We start from the raw sequence: 18,420 nt of genomic DNA, 5'->3' as shown, positions 1-18,420 counted from the left end.
TATCTTGCACCATGACACAAAAGCACGTATTTACTTAAACTAATATGGGATAAAGCAGGAATTCAGCTGTTCATATTAGGAATGGGTCAGCAGAGAAGGAGGAAGTTACATTGCTACTTGACATATAAAACTGAAAATTAATGCAGTAGACAATATTTTGTGAACTTAATCTGGTTTCCAGTACAAAGGCATATACAAATCACCCCAGTCACTCTAAGGGAAAAGGAAATTAGATTCCTGATCCTAGGAACAGAGTTTAATGCCCTCAACTTTGCAAAGACAAACCCAGACTCAGGACAGGAGACCAGGATGGCTGCCCTGAGTGCCAACATTGAGGCGTGGCAAGTCACCATGTTTGGGGGCACCAAAAATATTTTGTGCCTGGGCGACAGAAAACATAGGGCTGGCCCTGTACAAAAAGACTTGCAATGTAAGTGCTTTGCTTTGCTTTCTAGTGTGAGTAGATAGACACATGCTAGCTCTGCTTGAGCAAGTGTGCTAGAAATATCTACATAGCTGGGGGTAGTATGGGTGACAGCTTAGACTAGGTGCCCGAATACATACCCAAGGGGTCCAGGTAAGTTTGTACTTAGGTGGCTAGCCTGAGCCACTGCCTATGCTATCACAGCTACACAGCTATTTTTAGAATGCTTGACTGAGTAGAGCTAATGCATGTCTTGTCTACTCGCCCTAGGAAGCATGCTCCCAGTTGGAATGTAGACATACCCTGAGAAGCCTAACAAATAGGAATACCAAGTAGAAATAGGGAAGTGGCCTTATCTCTGTATAGGGTATTGCTTAGACCATTACTATCTATCTAAGGTGGTTATATAGGTCCCATTACCATAGTAAATGAGTGCCTCATTCTTTAATGTATTTATTTTCACAACATCCCTGTGAGAAGCACTACTACCCCATTTTGCAGATAGAGAACTGGGGAACAAAGTCAAAGGTCCCACAGGAAGTCTGAGGCAGAGCAGGGAATTGAATCCAAATTCCAGTCTAGCACCTTAAACTGGATCATGCTTCCTCTTGCTAGACTACCAGGTTCAGTTCTGGTGTTCAGACCTCTAAAAGAAGGTTAAAAGATTGGAATGGATTCAGAAAAGAGCTACAAGAATGATTCAAGGTGTGGAAAATATGCCTGAAGCAAGAGTAAAGCAGCTTGACCTATTAGCATATTTAAAAGAAGGTTAAGGGGTACTTATAAGTACCTATATGCAAAGAAAGTTTTTGATGGTAGAGAGCACTCTAAACTAGCAAAGACATAACACCCCCCAATGGCTGGAAGCTGGATGTAACATTAAAGGCCTACACATCTTAATATATCTAGCTTCTGTTCTTTCCTCTCCTCCACCCAAACCACACTTTGGGGAAACATGATGTAGATCTTCATAGTATGATACTTCCTCTCCATTCCTAAATGCTTTGATGGGGAAAGTTGATCTCTAAAGCATGGTCATTAGCATCTGATTTAGCACCCATTGAAATGAATGGCTCAGTTCACACCTCAGAACCATTGCTTCAGGCTGCCAGCAGACTCTGGCAGATGTCTTTGCCTTGGTTACACTTGGATTATGTTCTGAAGGTTTTCTCCACAACCCATAATAGCTAGGCATTTTTTTTTAAAATCAAAGCTGAGACTCTGGAGAACAATTGAGACGTCCATCTGTACTCTCAAGGTAACCTTTCATGTCACCTATCCTTCGGAGGGTATACCCCACACTTTGGAAAACACTGCTCTAAATACTTTCAGTCTTAAAATATCAAGATTATGCTGACCTTGGAAGTGTTCCGATTCAGGGGTCTGAGAGCCAGTACTGCTAGACTCTTCCAACTCTTGTCTCCGATGGTGCACTATACCATCCAAATCTGAGAAGTCTTCACTGAAATCCTGAAGGGACAAAAAGTAATGGAAAAGACCATGCAAGGCCTAAAATTATGAAGATTATTTGTTTTTACTCCATTACTTTGGGTCACTTGCATCTGAAATCTGTAACCAGAGCAGCAGAAATTAAAAGGTGTCACTCTATAGATGAAGAATTTAGTATAGCTGTAGCTTGAACTATTTGGTCATTGATTACAGCGTATGTCAGCTACTGAACAGCAGCTTTTCTTCAGACCAACGAATTGACCTGGCATGTAGGGGAAAGTTTGCAAGGGGAAGCTTTGAGAAGCCTGTTATTCTGCCTTCAATGACAAGGGAAGCCGCTTACTGCAACTCTAAATTAGCACAGAGCATAGTGAAAGACTGACTGCTGGAAATACAGGCATGTGGAAAGGAAGAAAAATGCAAGTCAGTGCACAGCCCACATACAGACCTTAATAACGGGCATTGTTATATACTCAGAGCACATATACAGACATCACATCTATTCATGTATCATTCTTGTGGAGAGAAGATTACATCTATGCTGGTATCACCAACCACTTGCAGTTCATTCAGAGATTTCTGAGGTGACAGAATGTGTGTGTGTCAAGCTTTCCTTCAGTTTGAGACAATAGAAGAGTTTGGACAATTTGGACTTTAACAAATGGAACTTTATCAAAAGCAAAATAAACCATCTTACCAAAGGCAGGGTCATAGGGCGATCGGCCCTGAAGCTGTTTTCGGCGGAAGAAGGATTGGGACTGTTGCCAACACTTATATCCTGAAAGCCAATTTTTAAATAAAAAAAAAATTGTTATTTAATTGCTAATCTTTAAAATAAAAAGCAGTCATAAAGAACATAACTGAACTTCACAACTTCACTCTGTCAATACTTACCTCTAAGTGGCTACAGACAGATTTTAATAGCTTGTAGGTTGTGTCTCTAGAGAGCAAGGAGACAAATATGAACTGGAAGACAAAAGTAATAATTTACATAATTATTGTTTGAAAAAAGATTTTTCACAAGTTTCATCTCATCAGTTATTAACAGGGTGCACTTGCTGGTTCAGCAATTACTTTCAAAGGCCTGCAGATAGTAAAGAAAGGCCTAGAAGATATGAAGTAAAGAACACAGTTTAAGAGTTTTACAAAGAAATGTGGACTAGGCCTATCATAATTTGCCAAAGCCTGCAGTCTACACCCAGGTAAAACTCAGAAGTTTTGCTGGGTAAGAACTAAAAGACTAGGTGCAGTATATTTTCCCCATCCCACTCAAATTCTGGGTGAAAAAAAAAAAATCAATTTGCCTTACCCTCCCGTCCCTGGTCAAATTATATTGAAAATCAGACCCCTTCCAATGCATAGATATTGTAGGAGTTCTCAGGTTTTTTTGAAAAAAAAAAAAAAAACAAAAAAAAAAACCCCAAGAAGAAACAATCCTGAATACCAACATGGGCTGCTATTATGTTGTAACTGAACTAAATTAGATTGTTACTGGTTGGACTGGAGATCACCAAGCAGAGCCAAAGGTGCTGTAGGAGGTGGGGCTGCTGATCCAGTAGATGATACTTTTCCCTCCAAGCCCTGCTGCCACTAGATAGGACTCCCTGCAGTTGCATAAAGGGCTCCCAAAATAGATTAATTTCCTCAGCTGTTTTAGTTCCATCCTGGATTGCCAGGTAGTAATCTGGGAGGTTTGTAGGTCCATGTAGAGCTGCTGGTGCCCTGCTTCTCTATACCCCTCTTCTCTCAATACCCTGCAGAGCTGCATCTTCTGTGAGTCCCAGGGGAAATATGGTACTCTGGAAGATTGAAGCACCCCTTTCCCACAGGACAGGCAAAGAGAAGATCCCCTCAGAGGGGTGCTTCAGGCCATAGAGTTGGTCAAATCCTATAGGGCTTGGTTTTGTGACCCTAAAATGGCCACATGGGACTAGTCTGTGCCTCGATATTCTGAACAGCCACCTGGCAACTGCTCCCTCAAGATTCCACCATGACAAATTCTAGGAGTAAGGAGAGAAGAAAGCAAGAGAGGTCAAAGATAACTCTACACTTACCCGGTCAGTGACTGTTGCTATGACCAGAGCATTTGGCACCAGAAGGGCAGTTTTGGTTTTCTTTATTAGTTTTACCGAGAGCACAGGAATACTAATCTGAAATGAAATCATCGTGTTGTTAGAGTGCCAAAATAATATAATACTTCAATCACCTTATTGGTTATATACAAATAGCAGTTTGTGTGAAAACCAATCCACTAACATAGATCAAGTATGCTGAAACACTACTTCATCTTTTCCAGAGCCCCATTTTGATAGTTACACACAATAGGTGTGGGTTGATGTAAGGAACTCTATTTTTTGCTTTCACTCAAGTCTAAATGTTAATTCATCAGCTATGTTTTACACTAACAAAAGTTTGTGAAGCATGTAAGAAATAAAAGCAATTCCCCCCTCCCCATTTCTGGGGTCTAGAATTTTCAGAAGAGATCTGAATTTATTCTAATTTTGAAGAATATCTGGTCAGCAAATAGTGTAAAAGAAGCAAGGTCCCATAGCAGACTATTTAGGAGAAGAAACATTCCAGAACATAGCTTACAGGAGATACAGGTCAAAGAATCAACATATTTCAAAGTTTGTGGCAAGCAGCTGAGTAAACAGTTCAGATCTTTCAGCATAACTAAAAGGATTTAGCCCACTCATGCTAAATATAAACATCTCCATGTATGCTGTCCAGCCTTTTTGCAAATACACCTGGAAACTATACTTTACATAAATCAGTACTTTCAATACTTTCCCTTCTTGCCTTCATTAGTGAGATCATATGCTTGATCACAAAGTTTGGTTTCTAACAAGGACTCTCTCAAGTTTCAGGGTGTTTTAGTTCAGGAGTTTGGTATTGGTCCTACTTCAAAATCCAATATTACTAGAGAGAGCATGAAGGGCAGGCTCTGTTTCCAATAAAAGACTGGCAGCAAGACAGGCAGATGTGACACTTCAGGCTATACAGAGGATGGAATGGTCACCCTGTTAGAATTTCTGTTATTTACATTTCTGACTGATGCAGAGTCCAGAGAGACTAAGACATGCGAGAGATTAGGAGAGAGGGGAATGTGTCTAAAATTTGGTTAATAAGTGACCTTTCATAGCACTGAATTGAAAGCATATAGTACTGCAGACTAAGAATTATAATAAATTGAAATAGATTATTCCATAAATAAAAAGTCTCCTATCACCTTTTAGTTATTAGAGGCTCTTCATAAACAGAAGCTAAGGAAAGCAGCACTGAGACATGAAATGGTCTCATTATGTTTTGGCTAACCCTCCTATCATCACCAATGCTTTTGCTTATGTTTAGCCTGGGTATGACATTTTGTCATTCACCATTTTAGGGATGGCTAACCAAATGGATATTCTACCTTCACCCTAAAGGCTAGAGAAGAGGTCAAGGCCACTTTGATCAAAAGCCATTGCTAATAAGTTTCTTGATAAAAAGATGGGCCTGAATCAAAGCTTCAAGTTCAAAACACCCCTGAGGTTTTTGGGAGACTTGGATCCAAAATTTGCAACTCTGGCCCATCTCCAGTTCTCAATTTTGTGTGTGTATTATATATATTACACACACACCCTGAACTTCTACTTGGCCTGCTTACTATGCTGTTTTCACATCATGACTGGAATGCCTCTAACCCACTTCTTTAAATCTCTACTGAAAATAGCCTGCTTACCTCAACTTGCTTTCTTTACCTTTCCTCAGGGGTGCTAGAACAATTTGTAGGGTGGGGGATGCTGAGAGCCATTGAACCAAACTGTAAACCCTGTATATGATGGAAACCACTTCAAGCCAGGGGATGCAGAAGCACCCACAGCACCCCTAGTTCTAGCACCTATGCCTTTCCTCTTTGTTTGTATCATATTCTGTGTAGTTAGATGGTAAGAATTTCTTAACAGGGCTTTGTTTGGAATATTTTTTTGGAAAATGACTCTTACTGTCAGCATTATTAAATAAAGATATTTAAATAGAAATAGGTCAATTAAAAAGATATTCTGCAAACTTCATCAAATAGAGTCATCCCGACTGCATTAAAGTTTAATGAAGTTTCTGCTTCATACTATTTTGATGACCGATATTAATTGTGATATCCTAGTTCAAAAAGAGGAAAAATAATGGAAGTGGGATGGATTACCCATTTCCTACACTCTTATGCCAGCAATTGTTTACCAGGGAGAATCACTGTAAGACCATTTCACTTCTACCCATCTGTGCTATCCATCTACAATACTCACTGTCCAGAGGACTGAAACTATGGGCAACTTGGAAACAAACAAACAAACAAACAAGTAGAGAACTATGCAGCATAAACCGATATTGTGATTCAGAAGTGTGATTCACTCTTGGGAACATTTGTGGTTGCTGCACAGCCCAGAAGTGGCAGGCATTGTTACACTTCTCTGAATCCCTTCAATTTCTCAATATCTTTCCAACAGGTAACCTAGGTGCAGTTGTATCACAGTCATATAGAGAGACCGTATAGCTCCTTGCATTATGATGGGATGTTTTTGTGTACCATATGCAGCCCAAAAACTATACGGATGTATTTTGAAATCATAACACATAGCTAAATGGCTAATTCCTAAGTCTCTTTCCACATTACTGACTTCCCAGGTTTATCCCTCCCATTGAGTGAGAGTGTGTCGGATTACATTTCCTCATGTATGTTAGCTTGCATACTTCAAAGCTGAACTTCAGTTTGGGCCAAAATCTGCCACTTTTACTTGTGCTGAGTATCAGCTTACTCTACAAGTAGTCTCATTAATTTCAATGGAACTACTTGCCAAGGAAGGTTGTACTCAATGAGCAAGGGTGGCACAACATGATCCTTTTGTTAATTTCAGCTTCCTTATTTGTTCTATATGGCTGTTATTAAACACTTGTGCCATTTCCCCATTCATGTCAAAAAATAACTATGACTAATGCAATCTATTAATTCACAACAAACAATAACTCAGTTACGTGAGTCATGTAATAGTACACCTTGCAAATGCAATAAGCGACTATTATGAACAATTTATCATTAATCATTCTTTAAATCTATTTTACATTCTTAAAAAAAATTCCTCCAAATATCAGGTGTCCTATTAAGGCCTTAGCCCAGGAAGGAAATCAGGTCAGATAACTTTTTAATCTGTTTCTCTAACTAAGTCAAAAGGTATGGCATCAGCACCCTAGTAACTATAGAAGGAGGAAAGGGTGTGCATCTAAATCTTATTCTCATTCAAGGAAACGTACAAATATTTTACACGTTCAGGGCACAATATTCCCACTCAAAAGAACCGCCCAAAACTCAGCTACACTGATTTGTTTCAGTGGGATCCCAAGGACTAGAAGTCAGGGCAAAATTTATGTTGAAAACAGAAATCTCTTCAGGCAGGGACCATCTCTTATTGTCCATACGTACAGTGCCTACTACAATGGGGCCCAAGACTTACTTGGAGCCATCACACCATGATACAACAAACAACAACTAGATGAACGTCAAACATGAAAATCTCTCATAACTCTTTCCCCAAACAGGCAGTACAGGGGTAAGTCTGTACTTCCACAACCCACCTCTGTCCTTCCCAGCAGACCCACAGGCAAGAATACAGAGCACTGGGTCCAGTGGCCTCCCTTCGCCACTCCACATAGGGAGTAACAGCAATGGTTGGGAGAATGTGTTTCCCCGACCTTTCCACACCTCCTCAACTCCCAAACCACACTCTCCCTGTCCATTGTGCTTCTCAGCTTTGTCTCCTCCTTCCCCCTTCTATTTCTCTCCTATCTTCCACTTCTACCCAGAGTGTCCCCCGCAACACCTCTAGATTTTGTAGTGCAAGTAACAATTATAAACAAACATTAAAAAAATTCAGACCTGGAACTAACATGATGTGGGCTTGTCAGTACTCTGATCACTACATATTGAATGCCTTCTCTTCTTCTCCTTCCCCACTTCATCTTTGGGCTTTTGAGACTGCACACAGCACACTGTACAGCACAATGGCTGACTGATGCTTTTGGGCATTACTGCAATATAGTTGTTAGTGTTCAGTAATGCTTAAGCAAGAAGATAAGAGGCTTAACACCACTCGTGCATATTAGAAGAGCGGGAATTTCTAGAAATCACCAAGATCCCAGAGAATTACATTGCTTTTTGTACACAGAGACGCTACTAACCTTGGTGTCTTTACCAAAGACCTTGGAATGGAAACAAATCCAGTTTTCAGATATAAATAACTTTCCTTGGTACAGAATTTCTTTCTGTAGAGCGCAGGTAAAACCTATAAACACAGATATATTACAATTAGATTTTTTTTTTTTTTTAAAAGGGAAATAAGGACAACCCAGGGAATTACAGACCAGTCAGCTTAACTTCTGTACCCGGAAAGATAATGGAGCAAATAATTAAGAAATCAATTTGCAAACATCTTGAAGATAATACGGTGATAAGGAACAATCAGTAGGGATTTGTCAAGAACAAATTGTGTCAAACCTACCTGATAGCTTTCTTTGACAGGGTAACAAGCCTTGTAGATGGGGTGGGGTGGGGGGGAGAAGCAGTAGACGTGGTATATTTTGACTTTAGTAAGCTTTTGATACAGTCTTGCATGACCTTCTCATGAACAAACTAGGGAAATGCAACCTAGATAGAGCTACAATAAGGTGGGTGAAAAACTGGTTGGAAAACCATTCTCAGATAGTAGTTATCAGTGGTTCACAGTCATGCTGGAAGGACACAACGAGTGGGGTTCTGCAAGGATCATTTCTGGGTCCGGTTCTGTTCAATATCTTCATCAATGATTTAGATAATGGCGTAGAGAGTACACTTATAAAGTTTGCGGACGATACCAAACTGGGAGGGGTTGCAAGCGCTTTGGAGGATAGGATTAGAGTTCAAAATGATCTGGACAAACTCGTCTGAAATAAATAGGATGAAATTCAATAAGGACAAATGCAAAGTACTCCATTTAGGAAGGAACAATCGGTTGCACACATACAAAATGGGAAATGACTGCCTAGGAAGGAGTACTGCGGAAAGAGATCTGGGGGTCATAGTGGACCACAAGCTAAATACGAGTCAACAGTGTACAGCTGTTGCAAAAAAAGCGAACATTATTCTGGAATGTATTAGCAGGAGTGTTCTAAGCAAGACACGAGAAGTAATTCTTCCGCTCTACTCCGTGCTGATTAGACCTCAACTGGCGTATTGGTGTCCAGTTGTAGGCACCACATTTCAGGAAGGATGTGGACAAATTGGAGAGAGTCCAAAGGAGAGCAACAAAAATGATTAAAGGTCTAGAAAACATGACTTATGAGGGAAGATTGAAAAAATTGGGTTTGTTTAGTCTGGAAAAGACAAGACCGAGGGGGGACATGATAACAGTTTTCAAGTACATAAAAGGTTGTTACAAGGAGGAGGGAGAAAAATTGTTTTTCTTCCCCTCTGAGGATAGGACAAGCAGCAATGGGTTTAAATTGCAGCAAGGGAGGTTTAGGTTGGACATTAGGAAAAACTTCCTAACTGTCAGGGTGATTAAGCAATGGAATAAATTGCCTAGGGAGGTTGTTGAATCTCCATCACTGGAGATTTTTAAGAGCAGATTAGACAAACACCTGTCAGGAATGGTCTAGTTAATACTTAGTCCTACTATGAGTGCAGGGGACTGGACTAGATGACCTCTCCAGGTTCCTTCCAGTCCTATGATTATTCAGCACCTTTAGTACCTGCAGTCCAGCTAGGGTTGCCAATTTTGGTTGGACGTATTTCCTGGAGGTTTCATCACATGACATAATTTTAATTAAAGATTAATCTTTAATTCCTGGAGACTCCAGGATGATCCTGCAAGGTTGGCAACCACAAGATGAGCAGAGGTGCTTAAAAAAAAAAAAAAAAAAGTCCTGTGCTATTCATAAAAATAAATCTATACATCTCTTTAAAGCACACAAAAGACTCAGTTATGCACAGAAAAATCTTTAGAGCTCAAACCTGTATGAGTTTGAACTCTGATAAATCTTTAAGGTATTAAAAATGCATTATAAAGAGGGATGAGCCAAATGAGTTAAGAAGAATTCAGGAAGTTTCTTACACATTCTGAACTTAAATGTAAAACCTTCCATTGAGGAGTACAACAATATACACAATGTGAAAAAGCTTCCAAAGATTAAAGTACTTTACACAATGACTTCCACTTACTTCCTATGAATATATTATGCTCATTTCAGGATACCACATACTGAAAACAAGAAGAATTCTTGGGCGTTAGCCACTTCTCTCTCTAAACCCACTAAATACGATATGAATCATGTAGATTAATCCCAAAGCAGATTGAGAGATACGCATTTGAATAGGATGCATTTTATGTTATGGCTACAGAACAATCCCGCATCCCCCATTTATGTAGTGTATGCTGACCACATGCGGAGTTGCTATTCCTTCTTTTAAGATATTGCCACAAGCTGTGCATCTTTTGTGCTTTTATATAGTTATGGCTCTATGTAAACTTTTAAAGTTTAACACCCTCTCACCCACTACTTCTCTTACCAACACCTGAAATTTAAAGGGATTGAGCTTGATCACTGAGTATTTCCAGGTAATAGGACACAAAGTTTGCCAGAACTTTAAGAGCTTTACATACTTGAATGTCTTCAGAATGAACTAGTCATTTGGTCAGTTCCCTCACACCTCTACTGCAGGTTTTGGTAGTATTAGTCAGTAGTAACCAAGTAGAATGTGTAAACCTTGGTTATTTCTATTTGGAAGTGCAAAACAGGCACATCACAGGTTATGATTCACAAACATCTCCTGACAACTGAAAACAAAGGAATGATGTGTTTAAATTCTGCAAGATTCCCACTGGAACACTGAGTAGATGGAGGAACAGGCCTTATGAATTATATAAATCCATTCAGCTAAACTGCTTTTATAACAGATGTTCATTTCTGTAGTGGATCTTGAATAACCAACAGCTTCCATTGTCCTGTCATGGATTCACTTTGCATTCTGGGGCAGATAAAATAATGGTGTGGTACTTACTTTGCTTCAGTGGCTCTGCAGTTGGGACATCCAGAAATAGCTTGTGATAGTGAGCATTTGCCTTGAACTAAAATTAAACAAACACAGAACACATTTTGGTTATTCCTTCATTAAAATATATTTACCCCCCTTAATCTGCACACTTGCTTTCTCCTTTAGCATCCTCTATATGCTCAGATACTATGGTGATTAGTGCTACAGAAATGCAGTTAAATGAATAAATACCCCCTTATTCTCAAATTCAAGAGTTCTGGAAGTAAAAGATTGCCTTATAGCTCTTCTTTTAAACGCCTCAAAAGAAGAAAGCTCAGTGATATTTTATTTGTCTTTGTACAACCTTTATACAACAGAAAGATAGCACTAGTTTTAGTGGTTTGAGAGTGGTACATCCATACTGAGCTTTTTGCTAACTGTACAGAATCCTCCAGCTGTGCTGTCTGGATAAAGCACTATCTTCTGCAGAGATGGAAGAGAAGGAGGCACTAGTTGTAACTCCATAGTTAGAGTTGAAGTTTCTTCTATAGCTGTACCCAGGAGCGGCGCCATGGTTTTTGGTGCCCTAGGCAGGGGTCCTTCCACGCTCCCGGTCATCGTTGGCAATTCTGTGGCGGGGGGGTCCTTCCGCGCTCCCGGTCTTCGGGGCACTTTGGCGGCGGGTCCCGGAGTGAGTGAAGGACCCGCCGCAGAATTGCCGCCAAAGACCCGGAGCGCGGAAGGACCCCCCGCCGCCGAATTGCCGCCAAGGGTGGCAAAATGCCGCCACCCCAAATCCTGGTGCCCTAGGTGACCGCCTAGGTCGCCTAAATGGAAGCACCGGCCCACATCTAATGTGATGTGAAGAAATTCACAAAGGCAGGGCAGGAGGAGAACTCTGGGGGCAAAACTACACCCATACTCCAGCTTAATCGGAGGACAGCAAACAAAAAAACCTCAAAGAACATTTCAAAGGGAGAAATATATGTTCTAGATGTTGCCACATGAGTGTATCTGCACCAGTAAGCTGATGTGTTATATTTAGAATAGATATGCAGAGGGCAAGGGCGAGGAGGGAGAGAATATCCCACGGGTGAACTTTCCCAAAAGAATGATATTCTAAAATCTTTTGAACTAAACTGGAAAAGTCATCTTCTGCTCCTGTTAAAGATTGTTCCTTTGTCTCAAATCCTGAGTGGCTGTACTTGGTAGTAAGGCTTCACTTTTGCACTTACCATGTTTCACTCAATCTCAAAGGCACTGGGCAAGAAACCAGTGGCAGTGCCCAAACCTTGAGTGCTTACACTACAATGAACAGTACTGTTACTGGGCTAGACAACGATAGTATAGTCATTTACTCTAACTAAAAACACACACACGTTATCTCTGTATTACCTGATTTGAGGCATGTTTTTTCCTTTCAATCTTGGAGTCACTCTTGATATCTGCTGTCAGGAGGGGGCTGTCCACACTGATCTTTGTCCTGAGGGTAAAAAAACATTCCTAATACCATGCTTAGTGTCATTTCATTAGTTTTGTTATCATCCAGATGTATACTTCTGTCTATGGCACACATTCATCCTTTATTAACTTTCATTCTTATTCTCCGGTCTCTTGATGACAACAAAGCAGATAAGGTCAGTTAACATCAGTTTCAGAATACACCAGGTCTCATAGCTCAATGAAAACCTTTTAATATTAGAGGGAATGTTCATTTGTTGTTTGGAATAAGTTAACTACTGTTAGTTTCTTTTGTATACTTTGTTCACCTTATAGGCAAAGACTATGGCTTTTCTTTTGGATAGTAGAACATAAGAATGGCCATACTGGATCAGAACAGTGGTCTATCTAGCCCAGTATCCTGTCTTCTGACAGTGGCCAATGCTAGATGTTTCAGAAGGATTCAACAGAACAGGGCAATTATCACGTGATCCATCCCCTGTTGTCTAGTCCCAGCATCTGGCAGACAGAGCCTTAGGGACACCCAGAGCAAGGGGTTGCATCCATGATCATCTTGGCTAATAGCCACTGATGGACCTATCCTCCATGAATTTATCTAATTTTTTTTAACCCAGTTATAGTTAAGGCCTTCATAACATGCCCTGGCAATTAGTTCCACAGATTGAAATACTTCTTCACACAATGCCCAGTCCTTATATTTGTTTTTAACTTGCTGCCTATAGATTTCATTGGGTGATCCCTGGTTCTTGTTTTATGTGAAGTCATCATGTGTGTCATTTGATATAGTCACTATTGGGTTCAAATCTTGAATGATAGTAAGAATATTGACCATACAAAAAACACTGTACAGGGACTATCGGGTAAATTTTTCATGGGACAGAGATGTCTGACTGGAGAGGTGCAGTCTACAGTGAAAATTCTTGTACTTCCTCAAGAGTTTTACATGAAGAAGCAGGGAAAACACAGTATGTGCAAGAAGATGTAATAGGCTCTCGTGTGTTTGCCTTGTAAGCAAATCTGTGATCCTAGGTTGGTTGTTGTATTGGTCATCTAAGGAACAGGCAAGAAGACACGCCATTAGGACTTCCATCCCATGGTTCTGAGCAAGTCATCTAGCTGTTCGACTGGGATTTTAAAACCGTCACAGCCTTTGTTTTGTATGAGTTATTGGTATTCCCTGCCACCCAAACTCTTTGATTTAGCGTTTTCACAAGACCTAGTATATACTGCTACAGAGATTTCTATCACTGAATCCTGTTTCCCTATAAGAATGGTGTGATTGAGGGGTTGAAGAGACAGAAGATTCTTACCACAGGGATCCCATATTAGAGCTCAGTTATACCTTTGTCATGAGCAAAGGACTCTACAACATTCTGCTGCACCAGGAGTAGCCCTGGAGCCAGACAAAGCCTGGCACCCAGTCTCTCCCTGTTCTGCAATGGAAGTAACCTGCACCAGGTCTAGATCTGTGCAGTGTACTTCCCTTGGCATGCCAGTACAACTATGCTAGCTGGTTCTGCCATGGTTCTGCCCACTACCTACCTCATCCTGTCCTTTCCCACCTACTTGCATAGGAGGTTGGATGTAGGAGCCCCAACGAGGTTGCTCTTCCCCTGAAATGCTCCTTTCTGTGTTCCAATAGCTGGCACAAGTGAGCATCTGATACCCCATTATTCCCTTGTACAGCTGCAGAAGCTGGGCCACAATCAGGACCTTGCGTGTACTAAATATTTATCTTGTTTCTCACCAGTTTTTTTGGATGGGTCTCAGCAATTTTTATTGCTGCTCAGTTTCTGCTAGTCAGTTTTCTGACATTACCTAGTGGCGCCGGCTTTTTTCCGGTCATCAAAACATTCAGCCTCACTAGTAGGGATCTGTGGCAATAGGCTGGGTGATTTTCCAGCCTTCTTTTTTTCCTCTGCACCATATTCTCCATCTGAACTGCAGAGAGAGAGAGAGAGAGAGAGAGAGAGAGAGAGAGAGAGAGAGAGAGAGAGAGAGAGAGAGAGAGAGAGAGGTTCTCTTTATCTGAGGATTCATACCAAGGTCAAAGAACAAAAGCCACTGCAAACTGACCTAAAAAAGAAAATTGTCTGATATGTATTTCAATCATTCATTTTAGATTTTAACATATAAAGATTTTAACAATAGGCATTCTTGTATCTTTGATCACACTTGGGAAAACTAAATGCATAGCCTCCACTCTTGTTTACTTAGAACTTTAATCTAGTCAGTCTTTTTCGGTCATACTAACATTGGAACTTAAAATAACCTTCTAGATCAGCTAATGTCTACATAGCACCAGTCACTGTAGTAATCTAAGTGCGCCTTTGAAGATTTTTACTGCTTTGAAATTGACAAAAGTCCCCCTCACCATGTTTTTCTGATCAGTTCTATAAATAGCTAACATAAATAGATGGTTTAACAGAAAAAAACTCTTTCCATGATATGCATTTCAAAAAGTTGTCTCATTTTCTAGGATGCAGCAAAATGTACAAAGTGTAGCTATAAAGACTTATCAGGGAACATTGCAGAACCCACCAATAAGCCCCAAATTAAAGACAACAGTAAAAGAGCACTTTCAAAGATCTTTGTGAGGATTCTCATTAACATGTGGGAAAGTTAAAAAAGCCCCCTATCATTTTGAGAACAGCACCAATCTAGCTGAGGGATAACTTCAAACCCTACATATGAATATGGAACTGCTTTGTTTTCTAGAGCCGTGTTCAAATGTCATAATTTATAAAGCTTTCAAATAAAGCAAACAAGGAGCCTATCTTGTTCCTTGTTCTCAAGTACACAGCAACAGCTCTTAAAATCCATTTAATTGGGAAATTTAATGCCAGCAAATCTATCAAAATATGAATATTCAATGCAGAGTACACTTTAATGCAAAAATATAACTATTTAGTACACACTGTCATTTAGTGTCCTGGAAAGAATCTCCAGCCACAGACCTGATATCACCTGAGCAACATGAGCTGCAGCATTGAAATTCTAGCAATGGGGGGAAATGACCAGAAATGAAAGTGCTAGTATTACACAATCAATCATGTTTGTAGTCCAGGTTTGGCTCCAAGTAGTAAAGGAATAAATCTAAACTAAATGAGTTCAGTGCTTAACTGAGTCAAGTAGTTAAAATTTTTTAAGTTTTCTAATCAGCCTACAAGCTATATGTTATACTTAAACACATTCTTTATAGCCAATTATAATAAAATCAAGTTAAGGCAGAGTTCCTCTTAACTGGGACCAATAGGTCCCGTTTGACCCCTCAGTCACTACTTACTACAAAGTTTCCATGAAAGCATTTTTATTCCATTTTATTTTGAATGTGAAGAAGTATCTGTCAGGTTTATGAAGGTGACCTAGGTCACAATACAGGATCTGTATTTAATAGCCTGCGTATGAGACTGAAATCCATCTTTCCCATGGCAAACACATATACTAACATACTAATTAAGTTATATGGTAGCCAAATTTAAACAAATACACAACCCTTTGCAAAATTTGCCCTGATGCTTAACATTATCCTAGATTTTTATATATATATATATATATATACACACACACACACACACACACATACACACGGGTTCAAGTCTAAAGGCAAAGGAGGAGGCTGTCCAACCATCTGTATTTTTAAGCCTCTTTCCCATCCCCATCCATTGTTTAATACTGTTCCACCTTGGAAGCGGATATTGATATTTTTTTAAAAAGAAATCAGTTGAGGGCAGAATCCTCTGGTAGGCATGGATTTTAGTTATAAAGTTGCTTAGGATTTTTAGCAAGCTACCACATACATCTCTTATTTTGGGGATCAAATCCTAGAAAGATTAGAAATTTGCCAACAAACAGCAAGGAAAATAAGAAGGTAGGGTAAATGTTGCATCTGTCAACATTAACTGTGTTCCTTAAAGGTGGTCCTGGATGACTCCAATTTACAAGGGACCTCTCCGTGTAGATCTGTATGCAATTTTACAATGGTTATACAGATGGCAAGGCAACCACAGTCCAGACCATCATTTTGATAATGACATTTTGCAATGTAACTTCAATTAAAAGTTTTGGTAGATATTTTAATTACTATACCAAGACCAAGGCCTTGTCATTCATATTAGCATAGGCCTTCTCAGACTGACGTCAATCTCATTTTCACTTGGAATGGCACAAAGAGATCAAAAGAGTGTCTACCTGATGTTGGCAGAGTGAGGTCAGGAGAGAAACATTGCAAAATGCTCGTGCAAATCTACCACATTCTCTCAGCCAGCAGCTGATTACCAATGTTTATTTTATAGGACACAAATAATCAGAGCCTTATGCCTTATTTACATTGGGATTTGTAAATTTGAAAGCTTGAGAGAACACCCACCTGTTGAGCAACCAGTCCCACACCCAGTGAATTTAATGTCTGTGAAAGAGATACCAAATTGACATTTGCTAAGGAAAATTCCATTTACCCACAGAACAGTCAAAGCACAGGGATCAACCCAGCAAGTTTCCACACTGTTCCACCAACAGGCGTCAATTTTGTCTGTCCAGAGGTAACAGCTTTCAATGATTTCTGATCTAACCTGAACCAGCAATCTAGAGGCATTGGGTAGCACAAACCTTTTATATCAAGAACCCAAACCAGCAGTTTTATTTAGTTTGAGGTTCCAATGGGCGTGAACCTCAAAGAGGACTTTGGTCAGGACCTGGGCGGGCCAGGGATGCTCCCTCCCACTACAGACCAGGTTGTGGCTATCTTAGGGGCATAGAAGGGGCTAGTGGTCCTTTAGCCACTTCTTATGATGGCTTCAGGAGGTAGTCAACTGTCCGTCTCTTTCCCCCCAAAGTTCTTAAGCTTCCTGGGAGAAGTAACTTGCCTGAGAAGGAAGCAGGCAGTGTTGGGATTGGGGAGTGTGTGTGTACACACCTTGAATTTAAAGTAACCCTTTACTGGATGTAGGATTGTTATTTATATTACTGCCATGTTGAGAGGCCCCAGTAGGAATCAAGGTCACACCAGACTGGGCACTGTAAAAACTATGTAAAGAGGTTACAGTGCTGCTTACAGAGAAAGTTGACAGGACTTAAGTAGGGACACAAAAACAATCGGGAAGGAAGGATGAGGAACAATGAAGCACCATGTAGTTATTCAGATTTCTCATGGGGCTCAACAAGATAAAGAGATGCCGTTAAATCTCTCTGTATAATATACACATACCCTTTTCACCTCTTCCTTTCTCCTGTAACAACTCATAAGAGTGAAATTCCTGCCCATCTTCAAATCCTTTATAACCTATGATCCATTGAGTAGTTTTGTTTCCATCTTGTTTTAATTTTTCTTCTTTCAATTAATCCTTCCTCCCCACTTGCTTTAACTGCGGAACAGTAGTATAAATGACTTCACACCTAAAATTCCCTTCCCCTGACTATGTCCGTCATTCAACCCCTTGCCTTCTCTACCAACAGCAACTCCAGCCACCATTCCAAAGTCACGAGGCTCCACCCATGCATGCCTTTCCTAGCACAAACATTCAGCTCCCTGATGATACCATGGGGTGGTAGAAAGTGTTTTAGGGATTGAAGAAATGTGGTATTATGTTATTCCTTTTACCTGTTCTGAGGGATCTGGGGGCGGGGGAGAGCTGGGCTCAGCCCAACCTGTTCACCTTCTCTTTTCACTGCATCTCTAAAAGCAACCAAAGTCCTTTTCCCCGCTCAGGCCTTGCCTCCAGGAAGAAGAGGGAGAGTCCTGCCCATGTATGGGTGCACCTGATTAAAGTAAAGAAGTTTAAGTAGACTCCACCCCTGCAAATATGTGTCATGGGTCACAGCTACACATGCCTTCCTACGTATGCTTCATATATACCCTCCACCAACACCACTGCCACATTCACCTAGCTCATGCAATCAGAAATTCAGTACAAAGGAGTAAATCTTCATTTCCTCTCATATGAGCCTACAGATCTCTCTGGAAACTAACTCACCACAGATGTAAAATATCAGCAATAGTGTGTGTAATTCCTCTGCCATTTCAGGCTCCTTAGATACTGCTGCATCTTAG

At 40.3% G+C, this 18,420-nt stretch overlaps 1 protein-coding gene across 1 annotated transcript in view; it reads right to left on the bottom strand.

The window, feature by feature from the left end:
* GRAMD2B (GRAM domain containing 2B) overlaps nucleotides 1-18,420 on the bottom strand; it is a 65,138-nt gene that overhangs the window by 10,501 nt on the left and 36,217 nt on the right. Inside the window, exons 2-9 of the mRNA XM_065406684.1 lie at nucleotides 14,190-14,312; nucleotides 12,306-12,393; nucleotides 10,938-11,004; nucleotides 8,081-8,184; nucleotides 3,928-4,023; nucleotides 2,768-2,839; nucleotides 2,571-2,651; nucleotides 1,783-1,894 (exon numbers count right to left, since the gene is read on the bottom strand). Of these exons, the coding sequence (XP_065262756.1) occupies nucleotides 1,783-1,894; nucleotides 2,571-2,651; nucleotides 2,768-2,839; nucleotides 3,928-4,023; nucleotides 8,081-8,184; nucleotides 10,938-11,004; nucleotides 12,306-12,393; nucleotides 14,190-14,312 (743 nt within the window). The remainder of the gene's footprint in view (nucleotides 1-1,782; nucleotides 1,895-2,570; nucleotides 2,652-2,767; nucleotides 2,840-3,927; nucleotides 4,024-8,080; nucleotides 8,185-10,937; nucleotides 11,005-12,305; nucleotides 12,394-14,189; nucleotides 14,313-18,420) is intronic.

Source organism: Emys orbicularis, chromosome 6 (genome assembly GCF_028017835.1).
Source record: "Emys orbicularis isolate rEmyOrb1 chromosome 6, rEmyOrb1.hap1, whole genome shotgun sequence".
Lineage (NCBI taxonomy): Eukaryota > Metazoa > Chordata > Testudines > Emydidae > Emys > Emys orbicularis.
The sequence above is the reverse complement of the archived record's forward strand: the minus strand, read 5'-3'. Positions and strand labels throughout refer to the sequence as shown.